At 46.8% G+C, this 14,045-nt stretch overlaps 1 protein-coding gene across 1 annotated transcript in view; it reads left to right on the top strand.

Moving 5' to 3' along the window:
- The window catches only part of LOC142559280 (E3 ubiquitin-protein ligase RNF220-like), a 73,010-nt gene extending 59,648 nt beyond the window's left edge, over positions 1-13,362 (top strand). Inside the window, exons 11-14 of the mRNA XM_075670901.1 lie at positions 4,827-4,913; positions 8,666-8,714; positions 10,707-10,781; positions 13,213-13,362. Coding sequence (XP_075527016.1) covers positions 4,827-4,913; positions 8,666-8,714; positions 10,707-10,781; positions 13,213-13,284 — 283 coding nt within the window. The 3' untranslated portion in view covers positions 13,285-13,362. The remainder of the gene's footprint in view (positions 1-4,826; positions 4,914-8,665; positions 8,715-10,706; positions 10,782-13,212) is intronic.
- Positions 13,363-14,045: the final 683 nt, after the last annotated feature.

The following is a 14,045-nucleotide window of genomic DNA, read 5'->3' as shown; positions in this document are numbered from 1 at the left end:
GTTTCGTTCTTACGACATTTTTTTCGGTGTTTTTTTTCTTAGTGTATCGATGTTCACAAGCGACAGGTGTTTGTACGGAAGAGCACCGGTTGAAAAATCGATCAGCGGCGTTTGTTTTTTCTTTTTTTGCTCGCTGACGGGTTACGGAAGCAGAGGCCAACGGGAGTGCATGTGTTGAGCTTTCCTTTCTTTGCGGTAGAGGACGCTCTCCTGTCGGGTGGCCTAGAGTTACTGTACCAAAGGTAACAGTACAGTAATATACAGTACTGTATATACAGTAACTCTAGGATGGCCGCTGGCCCACATTCCGGCCACTGTGTTTCTGTATAATCGGTGCAACATGACCTACTATACTGTAGAGCGTACAGTGGTCATATACAAGACAAATCCGACAACACAGTCTCAAGGCCCTTCCACACTTAGGTGCATATTGGGCCCCTGGTACTCGCCGTCAACGCAACGTCAAGCAATCTACTCGTACTTCTTTGTCGGTTGCCTTGAATCAGTTGGCTGCATTGGCAAAACTGTAGCTGTCATTCGAACTTCAATTTACGTTCGATAAAAAGTTAGCATCGAAATCAAGATGACAAGTAGGGCTCGAGTGTCCGCCGTTGAAGATGCCAAGAAATGAAATCGAAATATCAGGTTGTGTTTCTCTAGTGCCACTTTCTTCTGACTTATACATGACGTATACATAACAGGCTGACACAAAAGGAACCTTTCAACGAATTTCACTGCAATCTACCCGCATTTAAATGGAGGCAGGAAAGGCTGTGAAAATTACAAAATTCTGCAAACGTGTTATCGTAACGCTTTGTCACTGTTAGTGGGGTGATGATTTGAAGTTGGTCTTGCGCGAAACACTTGACAGTTGCGCGCATGGGATCTAGAACGAAGCGTGCCATTTGGCTATACCTTCGCTTTATTGGCATACACTGAGTACACTCCTAACCCACGTGGCGGGCTAAGCTATTCCTCAATACGTAGTCTCATGAATGGCGGTGTCAAATTATGGTTAAATTATGGAACTCAAGTGTCATAGCGCGATACATTCGCGCATCTTTGAATTCTTTCCACGGACGCGCGTGCCTTGTGATATTTGTAACAGAAAACATTTTGACTCCTTACAAATCATATAATGCACAAGTTGTTATTCTCTCGCACGTGTATTAATTCTTACGCAAGTATTCTCGGCCCATCACCTATCTTACGTCCGCCGTGCCAACGCTACGGTAATTGATTTAAATGTGAACCGACTATAGCCCAAGAACGAATTCTGACTCATAATTTCGTGTGTCGTATGATTATTACAGTTATCGGTTGCATATGCTCTTGATATTGTGTCTTTACGCCAATCCTACGAAAGTGAAATATTACTTTCCATGAGCACAGTTCCTTCTTACATTGTGATTTTGTCATTATCTCGTATACACTAAAAAAAAAAGTCCCCACGAGAGTTTCTATTATGAAACTTCTTAATTTACAGCTGAAAAATGTGTACTTGCTTTTCTTACGCGCCACGCAAATAAACTTCAGATAAGTTCAATTCTTGGCAGATAATTCAACTGCACTGTGTGAGAGCGCAATCCAGTTGAAAGCGTCCTTTCCTAGCTGTGAGTTCAATCGTACTCAAAGCAAATGAGCAATGAGCAACGGAGCAGAACTTGAAATCAATATGGGATGCGAAGAATCGTGGAACAATGATACGACAGTAGAACCAAATGAAGACTTCATTTTCGCGGTAGCGCGCACAGCATTAAGTACGGCTAGAAGCCACACATGCACATGTGGCGGCGGCACAACAGCGCTACTGGCGCGATCTCGCGACAGCGACGTCAACGAGCGCTAGCAAAGCAAGGCCTCCGAGATCCGGCGGCGCACATAAATTGCAACTGTCGTCGTTAACTATCCACTGGTGGCGATGGCATGAGCAGCAACAATCGTTAGCGTGTAGCAGATTCTTTTGTCTTCTTTTCCTTTCTCAATACTTCTTTTTGTGCGATTTGGTTCATCTTGAAACATATGGGTAACAGCGCAAACAGACGACCAGAGAAGAGAGAAGAGAGAACACACAAGCGCTTGTGTGTTCGTGTCGTCCTTCTTATGGTCGTCTGTTTGCGCTGTTACCCGTATGTTTCTTTTCGTTTCACCAAGAAAAAAAAAAGCCGGGACACAGGAACGTTTGTCAGACAATGTAGTTAAAGGAAACACCACGAGATGGCTCTACGAGGGATCGTGCCGCCATTGACGTAATCGGCGTTTCACTATTCCGCAGAAGTGGATGAGGATTATGAAGGATTAAAGCTGTACACTGCATGGCTTCAAACAAACAGCGGATGCGTAATGTCAGGGCATGAAGCACACCGCAAGAAAATAGCAAGACCAGATTATTGGTCTTTCTTTCTTTTTTTGAGTCAGACCATTTCTTGATGCAGAACACGATGCAAAAGTGTAAGAGACATCAGCCCTAGCTGCGATGAGTGGACTCTCTCCGTCAGCGCTGACAGCGCAAGATTAAATGCATGCTAAATAAGCAAGAATAAAAGCAGTGATAAATAAGCAGCAGTAAAGTAGATTCAGAAGCAAAAACAACGTCGCTACTGCGAGAAGTCACTTCCCTGCGAGAGCTCCACAGGCACATAAAAAAGCCAAATTGATGGACTTTCGCCTTTCTTTTTTCTTCTTTCTTTTTCGTTATGGATCGGCTTCACAGAAGGCGCCCTAAAATGTAACGAGGACTTCGCGTCTACGGAGTCTCGCGGTAGAAAATAAAGAAAGATTCATTCTTAAGTGGAAAATCGTAACTATGAAACATTTAAAGACAAGATAGACCAAGTACAGCATGTGATGTTTTTCCAGCTTCCGCGTACCAACGAGCATAAGTATGGGGCAAAAGGGAACGAAATAATCAAAAATAAAAAAAAACATGCCGAAGCAACGGATTCCATTTTGCTCTCATGCAAATGCTCTCGATATAATTCAATTAGGACTGCGGGCGGGCTTCTCGCCGACAAGATGTTCTCCGCTGTTTGACAACGTCCCCTCCCCCTTCTCTCCTCCCCTTCCTTTTTTTGCTTAGCTTACTCGTCTCGACTTGACACGGGACGGCTTGAGTTGACTCGCATGACCGGCACGCAGATCGACACTCGGTCGCTTCCCCGTTACTCGCAACGAAGCTAAACTTAAACTTAAAAAAAGCAAAAAAACAAGAGAGAGAGAGAGAGAGAGAGAGAGAGAGAGAGAGAGAGAGAGAGAGAGGTGCCTCCGCAGTGTGAAAAGGACTCAAGATGGGCTGCCATACCGGGGGTGGTGGTTTCGTGCTATCGCTTTGAAGCGCACGAAAAAAAAACTTCGACTCGTTTGCCCTAACAAGGATGTACTACTACACTCCGTACACGACACAGAAAGTTCAGCGAGGACGGGCAGTCCGAAGTGATGGGCGGGCTTCGGGGCGTCTGGCTGAGGCTGTCGTGTCGGGACGCAAGAAGCACTGGCGGGAAAGTGAGAAGCGGTGCTTTTAGTCAAATTGCCCCCGCGTTGACGGGTGCCGTCCGTTTCGACGTCGGCCCTCGAGCAAGGGGGTTGAAAACGCACCCTCCGGCTCTGAATACGGCTCCGAGCATGGCCATGCGAATACGAAGAGGCTCAACAAAAAAAATTTTAAGAAAAACGTAAAGAAAAGCGAGTATTTGTGGAACAGTGATGGGGTGAAGTTGGGGAAAGGCCCCGGTGGGATGCGAGCGGGTCCGCCGCGACGCCAGAGTGACATCAGTTCCGGTCGGCTGACGTGACGCGACAGTCACTCAAATTGGCGGTGTCAGGTGAGAGAAGGCTGGTCTCTCGCAAAAGCAGAGAGTGAAAAGAAAAGGAAGGGTGGCAGAACTGTCCCGCGTGGGGAGGATAAGGCAGAAAGTCGAGGTGACGAAACGTAACGAAAAGTAACGACACAAAAAGTTCACGGTGAAGGCTGGCGGAGCATCCGCCATACACTGAAGCGAGAGAGAGAGGCTACTGTCCCGACAAACACTTCCCACCAGCGAAAAAGAAAAGAGTGGAAAGAAACGATATGTGGAAGGGCAAAGCGCATTTATGCACGTGTCGATGGGGCCAGTTTGCAATGAGAGGGCACACTTCGCTTCCCTAGCCGCCCCCCCTTTGGCCCATTTGGGGAGAATAGAGCAGGGGAATCGGGAGCGTTGGGAAGATATTCCCTTTTATTGTAGCCCGCGTAGGGAATCAATGTAGAAATGAAGCCGTGTTGTGTGGATCTGTATGACGCTGGCAGCGAAAATAGAAGTAAATTATACAATCAATACTGCTTTTGAGAGAGATATGACAATGTTTACAGAGCGAAAAAATGAAATGAGCTTCCACGATACACAATAATTCCGGTAGACTTGCAGAACTGACTGTTCTAGTGGACGCGAAAAGGCCAGTAACTCGAGATTTTTTGTTCCTGTAAAAAAAATTTAATGTATACCAGATGTTTGTCTTTACCATGGATGTCAGCCTATTGATTCGGGACCTTTACAATCAGACAGAGAGGACCCTGAGAGAGGAAGCGTTTCCTGAAGGACGACGGACACTCAGTAAACAAGAAGCAACGGTAGTCAGATTTCTCCCGGCTAGCATACCGTAGCCGATTGTCTCAGTTTTTAAATCTCTAGCCTTCTCTCCATTTGTATCAGTAGTCGTATAGACGGGCAGATGAACATTTAGTCCGAAACTTTCACGCCGTCCCGGCCGTGACTCGTTCCTTCGATCGAACCCGTCGGCTCACACTTTTTTTTCCTTTCTTTCTCTCTGGTTTACTGGCCTCATCGCAGGTCCCCTTCGTCATCGGGCGCGGGAGCCGGTGTCGGGAGCAGTAGCGAAACGCCCTGCACTGAAGATGGTCAAGCGGCCGATGAGAGGTGATTGCTCTCCCTCGCCTTCTAGCTAGGCCTCCCTCTCTATGCCTTCTCTCCATTTTACCACGTTCGCTACCTTCCTTCCCGCAATAACTGGCGCATTCGTAAGGCCTACGTTGCGTTGCCTCAGCGTGTAATCGACTTCAGACGGTAGACAAACGTAAAATCGACTGCTCCGGCTTCTAATGGAATTGTTTTCCCTACGTTGAGAAACTGGGCAGACTCTGAGCATGGCCTCCGAGATAACAACAGCGTGTCCCGTCGCCGAATCTCGCAGGCCATGCTCTGGCACATCCAGTTCTGGGAAAATCAGCTAGGCGAAGGAAGAGGCATGAAATGAAAACATTTTATAGCTATGGTCACGACTCTGGCAACCTTGGTAGCTTCAGGCAGTACACGGGGGCCTACTGGCCAGCGGCCTGTTCGTAATGTTCATCGACATTTTAATTACGCCGAATATATATATATATATATATATATATATGGCTGCCCATCCACGCAGATAAGCAAAGATATTAAGCAGATGGTGCTATTATCACTGTTATTTTTACGTATTATTGCTGAAGAATGAACCTTCTGGCTTATACATGTTACTACGCGACGCTTAAGTTTGCGCTTAAAGGGACGTCCCACATCCACTGTCATGGCTGTAAGTGTCCCTGCCTATCCCTCCCAAGGCCAAAACTAGAGACAACTCTGTCGCTGCGATCGTTCGGCCACCATGGGAATGATGGATTTATCTAATCCTTGTGCGTGGGGTTTCAAACTCTCTTGTGGCTTCATTTATTACGCTTTATCTGGGCCCGAATGGCCTAAATTTGAAAGCAATGTATAATTTTTCTTATGGAGGAGGTACTAAGACTCTGCAAGCACGCATAATCACTGCTGATTGCAGTTGTTCCGCTTGTCCATGCGTCCGTGGCGTAATGGTTTTAACGATATCAGGCTTCTGTGCTGGAGGCCCTGTGTTCGAACCTTGCCGTCAAATAATTTTAATAATGCTTATTTAATTACTTGTAACTTCTTACCTTCTTTAAAGATTGTCACTTTGCGAAGTCACGAAGCCATTTAAAGCCACAAGGACGAAGTTTAGGCAAATCTACGTACTACCCATTATTCCCACGCTGACTGAACTCTGCATGCACCTACCGTAGAGAGTAGCCCAACAGCTCTCTCTAGTAAGTGTATGAAGCTCTATGCAAATTCCCAAGAAAGTGGATCGCGCGGGGAGCCGCCACCGTAGCTAAATTGGTCGAACGTCGCTCGCGCAATGCGGAAGACGTGGGTTCGAATCCCACTTGCGGAATGTTGTCTTGCGGTCAGTTTTCATCTACCCTTTTTCTTGTTATTTTTACATTTAACAAAAAATAACCCTTCAATTCCCCTACTCTGTGGCTTCATTAGATTGTGATTAACCAAACATTGGAGCCCCCTCAGTGTCTCTTCTCGTTCATTTGCCCGAGGAACGGCACAAAGCTACAAAGGAAGAAACCCACAGTGGTTTCCGCAGACCAGGACAAAATTATTTTCCACTGCGAAAGTTACCTCGCACAGACCGGTTACAGTAATCTTGGTGGCGTATGTAGGGTGTTCCTCCTGACGCTAGCGATGTTATCAACAAAACAAGAAGAAAAACTAAACGAAAACGGTGCAAGTTACGGTTATCAGACCTCCAATGTTCAGTAGGCCTCATAATCGTATCTTGCACCGCGTTTTTTAACTTGTCTAACGTTAGCTGTAATAATGAAAACGCCAGCCATAAAATTAGAGCTGTCCAAGTGGGTGGGGAAAACAAACTATACTATATTCGCGGAACTACAGAATGGGTTCAGACTAGGCAGACGCTTAGAAGGTAATATTTTTGTACTAACTCAGTGCATAGGCATTTCGATAGCTCGGAATGAGCCTTTGTGGATAGGATTCCTAGATATGAAGGTGCTTACGACAAAATATACAGGGAATCACCATGAGACATTCTCAAGCACGAAGACATGGATGACGATTTCGTGAAGCTGCCGAGGGAGATATATAGAGATAACCAAGTGCAAATTATATGCGCTGGTCGGAAATGCAATGTACTTGTGAAAATTCACCGAGCACCTGAAGCAAGGGTTCCTTCTATTTCCATCATTGTTTATGCTTTCTGCTAAGCGGATAGAAAGGCGACTGGAAAACAGTGAATTAGGATTTGTTTATCTTACGTCCGTAATGGGCAAAGGGTGCAGCAGAAGGACCCAGGACTGACGTATGTATACGATAAAGTGCTACTAGCGGACAATGCAAGACATTTACACGGACTCACGAATACATGTGGCAATGCAGCGACAAATGTGGACCTTAGGTTTAGCACGATGAAATCCGAAATTATTATCTTTAATGAAGAGACTAGCAATGACGTGGTATCAATTCGTCAACAAGTCGAACCCATAGCCAAGCAATACGAATACCTCAGAGTATATATAAACGAAGGAAAGCCTTACCCAAGCATACACCAAGATAATCTGAAAATAAAGGGGAAGCGTAATGCGGCAATAATTAAACATAGAAGAGTTTGGGGCTGCCATAAATATGAGGTGGTGCGAGGAATTTGGAAAGGAGTGATGGTGCCAGCACGGACACCCGCAAATACCATTCTATGCTAAAGATCAGAGATTTCGTCTGGGTCGGCAGCTAACTAAAGGACGGCGGGTTCACTGGCATTGGGAGCCCAAGGTATAACCAGAAATTATAGGCACTGCAGGGTGACATGGGTTGGTCCTCTTTTGAAATCAGAGAATCCCCCAAAAAATTAGTCTTGAAGGAACACTCAGGAATGAAAATAAATGGGCGACTGAAGTGAGCAAATATCTCTACCTGAAGAGCGCGGAAACAAAATGGAGGAAGAGGTCAAGAAAGTTGGCAACCGAGCAGTTCTAACTGGAAGTGTAAATGCACAACCCCGAGTCATCAAAAAGAAAGTGAGAGACAGAGACTGTAAACTGGATGCGAAGGATGGAAACAACAGATAGGGGGAACCTTAAGCTGCGCCTTTAAGGGTATGACGCGATATCTTAATTGTTCCCTTCAGTGGTTTTTATTCCTACACAGTCACTGTTGTTTGTTCGCATTCATTTGTTTATAACGAATGAATGAATGAATGAATGAATGAATGAATGAATGAATGAATGAATGAATGAATGAATGAATGAGCGCCGGCAACGCTACGGCGTCGCGCCAAAGGCGTCGGCGTAGACACCACGGTTGCCTCCACTATGTACGGAGCACGGAGCAAGAAACATTTAGGAGTGGAGACTCCGCTGCTTGCGGCGACCAGAAAAAGTCACATGCCCGCGGAGCCGCTATCGTGCTGGCGGCGCCTGGCGGCCTGGAAAGAAATCACCGCCGTTGAGAACGCGCTGAAGCCGCCTGCCCGGGCGCTGCATTTTTTTTTTCGCTGCGGCTTCTACGACGCGCCGCATGGTGCCGCCACTGTATACGGCCCCGTCGGCGCATACAACAATTGTGACCTTATCTTGTCGCCCGCGCTGACGGGAGTTTCACCTCCTAAATGTCTTACTGCGTGGTACGGAGCGACTGAATCACGTGACCATGACGTGGGTTTCTCGGCTCGCGTGGACGCCGCCGCCTTCTCCGCTGAACGGGAGCCCACTTACTTACTTTGACAGTGTTCTCATGGAAGCGTTAAAAGCGCAGCTGCAATGGCGCAGACGTTGCTAAGTGCCTTGACCTATATTCTTTTCTTTTTCTGTCTGCAGAAGCGCAAGTGCAGACGAAACAGTCAGGTGGAAGTGCGTCATTTGTTCGGTAAGTGCAAACATAATTTCGATAATCACACTTTCTTCACGTTTGCATCGTTGTGTCTCTCTTTTCTTTTTCTTTTTTAATTCATGGCCCAGAGTATTTGCTGCAAAAATTACTAGAAAGAAATCTAGCGGGGCGGAACGTTGTTCAGCAGCCATGGGAACAATGGGTAGTCCATAAATTTGTATCATCTCCATAGTAGTGTCTTCAGACCTTATAGTATATATCTATAGCGTTATTTTTTCCAAGCAATAATTCATTTCTTAATATGGTACGGCAGTAAGCACTTGCGCGCATGCGCAATAATTGCGAATAGTTGTACTTATAGCGAAATATTTTGTGGAAAGTTATCGATTTGGAAAAGACGAAAAGCCGCCTTGAAGCCACAAGGATGAATTTTAGGTGGATCCGTATTCTAACCATAATTCCCATGATATATAGCTGAGCCGACGCTGGTACCTCCCGTGGGCACCAGCTCCATGGAGTTTCCAGCGGTAATTTTTGTAGGGAACTATACAAGGCTCATCAGGTCATGTGACACCGACACTGCATGAATATCTCTGTCATGCTTGCCTAACGCCTAAAACTTCGGCAGCGATCGAATAATTGTGTTTAACCTCCCAAAGCAACGTTTAGTCGCGACGACAGAGGGAGTGTCGGCGGGGAGTTGGAGGGGGATCAGGAGGAGGAGGAAAAGAAGGAAGGAAAGGTAGGGAGGTCAACCAGACGCACGTTCGGTTTGCTACCCTACTCGGTGTAAGGGGTTTAAGGGAAGAAAAGAAGAAAAGGAGAGGGAGGAAAGGAGGTACTATCAGTGTGAAGGGAGATCAGGATTAATCACGACGACATGGGCTTCTTCCACGTGAATTTATTGTTCGGCACACGAACTCCTTTCGCATGCTACCTCCGTAAGAATGCGGCCGCCGTGGACTGGTGAAGGCAGTGTTCCAAGGTTATAACACCAAGAGGACCATCTTTCTGGCCTCGTTGAGGCCCATGCGGGTGCCACGATCTAATCAAGGCTGTAGGCTCATGTATCGATATGTACGTGTACGGCCCATATCCGGGCACCTCGCCTGAAATGCGAACGACAGCTGTAACGCCTGTAACGTACGACTTGACAGCCGCTCCTTAGAGGAGTACTGACAACACTTACGACTCGGCATGGTTTGCGGTAAATGACCGTCTATACCATTCAATAGTGCTGGAAAGTGTCAAAGCACCTTTGATAATTTAGTCGAATAAATTGTATACCTTGAGCACCCCCCCCCCCTCCCACACTATCTAAACTGTGGGAAAGTGAGGGAGGGGGGGCGCAGAAGTGCCCCACTTCTACGGCCAGTACGCCGTGCTCCAGCTCAGAGGTGTCGGAAGTGCTCTTACCTTCGAGATGCGGGTGTTAACGTAATGTGACAGAGTTGCAGCCACATAGGTCCTACGCGACCGCTCTGGGAACAGCTGAACTTTGAGCTCAGTGATACTTTATTGCGGCTCAGTGATGCTTTACTGTGGTCCCAGCAGTGACCAGAAGAGTCGGAATTGTTGCAAACCTAGTCGCAGAGGGGTAAGCACTAGTAGAATGCGCCATGTGTGGCCTCGCGTGTGTGTGACTGATTGGTGGCGGTTTGTTCATATGTAAGAGCCCATGTAGTTGAGATGTAGTTTAGATGAAACAGAACAAAATGAGTTGAGCAGGTCCCGTTATACATAGGGCAGATGGCCGGTCGTCTAAAGCAAATACAGAACGGGTTCCAAGGCAAGGGCGACACAGCCGAGAATGCTAGAAGTTGAGCTTGTGCAATGAGATTAGCAATTATTCAGGCGTAAGATATGGAATCGACGGACGCAAAATAATAATAAAAAAGCCAACTAGAGATCGATGGGAGACGCCTTCGCTCTGCAGTGGGCATAAATCAAGCTGAGAGTGATTTAAGATCTACAATGACGTGCGTCTGATCTTTCCTTCTTTTTTTTTTCTTTTTGTCTTTTCCACAGGGTCCGTACACAACTCCGCTGGTCTCCGTATGTTGTTGGCACGTCCATTGCGAACGCTGCTGGCTTCAGACTCTGGTAAGCACCTCCCGCATATTTCTTTGTCTCACCAATAAAACGAGCACACCTTGTTAAGCCAAATCTTTAGCTCGGGGGCTCCTATCTGAATACGTGAGAAAGGATAAATCGTTTTTCTCGGCAACCACAGCACCGAGTTTGATTATGTTTCTCGCATTTAAAAAAAGAAATTGAAATCTGGTGACTGGTGCAAGCGGGATTCTGATTTAGGTCCTCAATATTTTCATAACAACTGCTGAAAATCGTAATATTTCAATAAACGAAACAATCCCTTTTACAACTTCTTAACTGAGCAGTGAGGTATGGCATCACAATTTCGTAAACCGCTCCTAATAATGCACCTAAAGCGGACAAAATTGATGCATTATATACACGTCCGAAGTTTACCTTTGGTATGTGAGTGGGGACGTTTGCAGAACACCTCGTAAACTTTATCACAAGTTCACGAGAGCGGCAAATTAATAAAACCAAATGGTTCGCTTTAGATGCTCTAATGAATTCCATTTACAGAACTGTGACATCTGTTTTTATGGGTGCAGAGTTTCAAATTTGTAAACATTGTGCTCATATTTTTTACGTACCAATTTATGGGAGTTTTTTCTAAAATATTCCAGGCTATCAGTGAAAATTCCGCTTCCTACAGTCACCAGAATTTAACTTTTACTCTCAAATGGAGCAAATTTCATTCAAGCAGGTCAAGGAATTGCTTCATAAATACGTTTCTTGCGTTTCGCATGCACATGAATTGGCGGCGTCGGAGTGGACCCCGAGCTAAAGCTTCCTGGCTCATAAAATTTGCCCCACCTCACCTCCCTACATAGACCATGCAGAGTCGGAAATAGAGGCCATATCTTTTTGAACGCACACCGCATTACTCCTATTGTTGAATTCCAATGGCGGAGTCGGAGCAAGTTTTTCTGCTCGTTTCGGAGCAAGTCTGTTCCAATGGCAGAGTGAGGGCGGGAGTAAGGTGTTCCAATGAGAGAGTCGGAGGGGATTCAGAGCGGGAGTCACTCCGTGGAGCAGAAAAAGATGCTCCGCCAAAATCGGCGGAGTGGACCGGAACTCTGCGTGACGTATTTCCTTTACCACGTTTGTCTGCTGGGAGGCGCTACCGGTCACGACTCGCGAGGAAGCAAAAGCTGCTGCACGCTTGGCGAGATATCCATTCCGCACTTCAAAAAATAACAGGTGAGCGGCGCTGAATAGACAAGTGACCGGTGCGGCGGTGCTGGGAGCAAACAGCGGAAGGAAATGACAACACGCAAGGTATCCTGGGTAACTCTGTGATAGAACTTCCGCTTCCGCCTCGCTCCGGCGGCGCAGGTTGTGTTCCACTCGCGGATCCGGAGGCGTTGCTCTGCGCCAGAGTCGAGTGCTCGCTCGCGGAGTCCGTCGGCTGCTCCGACTCCGCCATTGGAATTCAACATATGTGTTCAGTGCAGTTGCAGCTGGGACCATCGCGCCTATCATGCAGCGTTTCGGATCCAAAATTTCTCGCTACTGTTCCCACATGTGGCTGCTCCGATTCTTTAAGACGATTAGGACCTCCAGCACCACACCCGTGAATGCCAGTACAAAAACCACCCCGACTGGCATTTCAATCGCTTGGAATAAGTTTTGTGCTGACGGCAACTCTTGGCCCATTATGGTGGTGCGGCGACCTACAGACAACTGCCTTCGTGCAGGGCTTCATAAAATGGCTAAGGGTGTGGCAGTGAACGTAACAATGAGAGAAAGGTAGCAGCAATGAATAAGCACCGAGTGGAGAGTTTATCCGTGCCTACATTTACTTAGTGTACAGTCAATCGCGCTGTTAGGCACACTATAAGGACAAATTTGTGACCAGAATAATAACCCCGAATTCTCGTCCCCTCGATTTCATCAAAAGGACGCTATAAAGAAAAGTTAAATCAGTTTCGACTGATGAAGATTTCTTTGAGAGGTTCATGTTCATTAGGCTCGCGGTAACATCTTGATTGTTAGCACAGAAAGACGAAGGCCAAGCTCTCAATTTTGCTTTACCGTTTCGCGATGAAATCTCCGCCGGTGCGTTAGTGTGGCGTAACGGATTCTAACGCATTCTTCTCGTACTTGGGCCAGTGTGGCGCCTCAAACCTCTCAGAACTCCTTCAAGTTCAGCCTCTGGTACCTTTGGAATGTGATGCAGTCCACCTTTGCGAATAAAATGAATTCATTGGGCTATATATATATATATATATATATATATATATATATATATATATATATATATATATATATATGGACACATTCTTCCTTATCCCACCTAATATTATTATTACAATGTGTTATCAAATCTTTTTCTTAAAGAGCCGAATTTGTGTCACCACTCTCTGTGCACAGAGAGCGGTACACTCAAAGTTATTTGTCACTTACAAGCCGTGTGCATTTTGCTCTGCCACGCATGCAGGGTGCGAAGAGGCTCTGCCCGCAGTGCGACGCGGTCACGTGCCCGTCCGACCTGCGCAAGATCCACCTCTAGGGGGCGCCACGTACCACGCTTCCGCTTCCCTCTCGTCTCCGACGGGCCGGGCATCGACGCGTCCACGCGAAGCGCCATCTCCTTTCGTACGTCGCCTGCTGCGGAGACGGCCGCCGGCCAATCAGCGAGCTTGGCGTCTCTCGAACGACGAAGTGCAATGGTTCTCGCCGCGACACAGCCCCACTGCGGGGCTGTTGGCGGCGTCAGAGCGAGTTTTTAGTCACGATGGAGAGATGGTCGGGTGTTCTGCCCACCGAGAAGCGGCGATCGAAGACGCGCGGTTGGCTACTCGACTTCATTGGGGATCTGCGCATTAGTTATCCAGGAGGGTTAAGCCTGAGCTCAAAGATAGCTTCACTATTGTTACTATCAGTCCCGAAAGAGAACGTGACTGCCCAGATAACACCTAATTCTGTGTGTAAGGAATCGTTGCCGTGCGTGAGCAGCAATATTTCTGGTTCACGGCCGTACAGATCTTCTGCAACGAAAATTTCCCCCCTCGTTTTCAAGCCTTGATTACCGGCAGAGCTTACAGGATGTCAATTATGCTTCCTATGACGTGGCTAGCAGCTCAAAAGCAGGACGCGGTATTTACGATAATGTGAATCTTATATGTCGCGTTTTGCAGCCTCGGGGATTTGCTAACGTGAAGAAAGGGTAAAGCGTACCGCAAGGAATTTCCCACGTACCCGAGGGCTTCCTGTTAAGAAACGACGTGAACAATTTAAAGCCGTTGTAGGAACACAAGCTTCCGTTTATTC

The sequence above is a fragment of the Dermacentor variabilis genome, chromosome 10, assembly GCF_050947875.1.
Source record: "Dermacentor variabilis isolate Ectoservices chromosome 10, ASM5094787v1, whole genome shotgun sequence".
NCBI classification, from domain to species: domain Eukaryota; kingdom Metazoa; phylum Arthropoda; class Arachnida; order Ixodida; family Ixodidae; genus Dermacentor; species Dermacentor variabilis.
The sequence above is the reverse complement of the archived record's forward strand: the minus strand, read 5'-3'. Positions and strand labels throughout refer to the sequence as shown.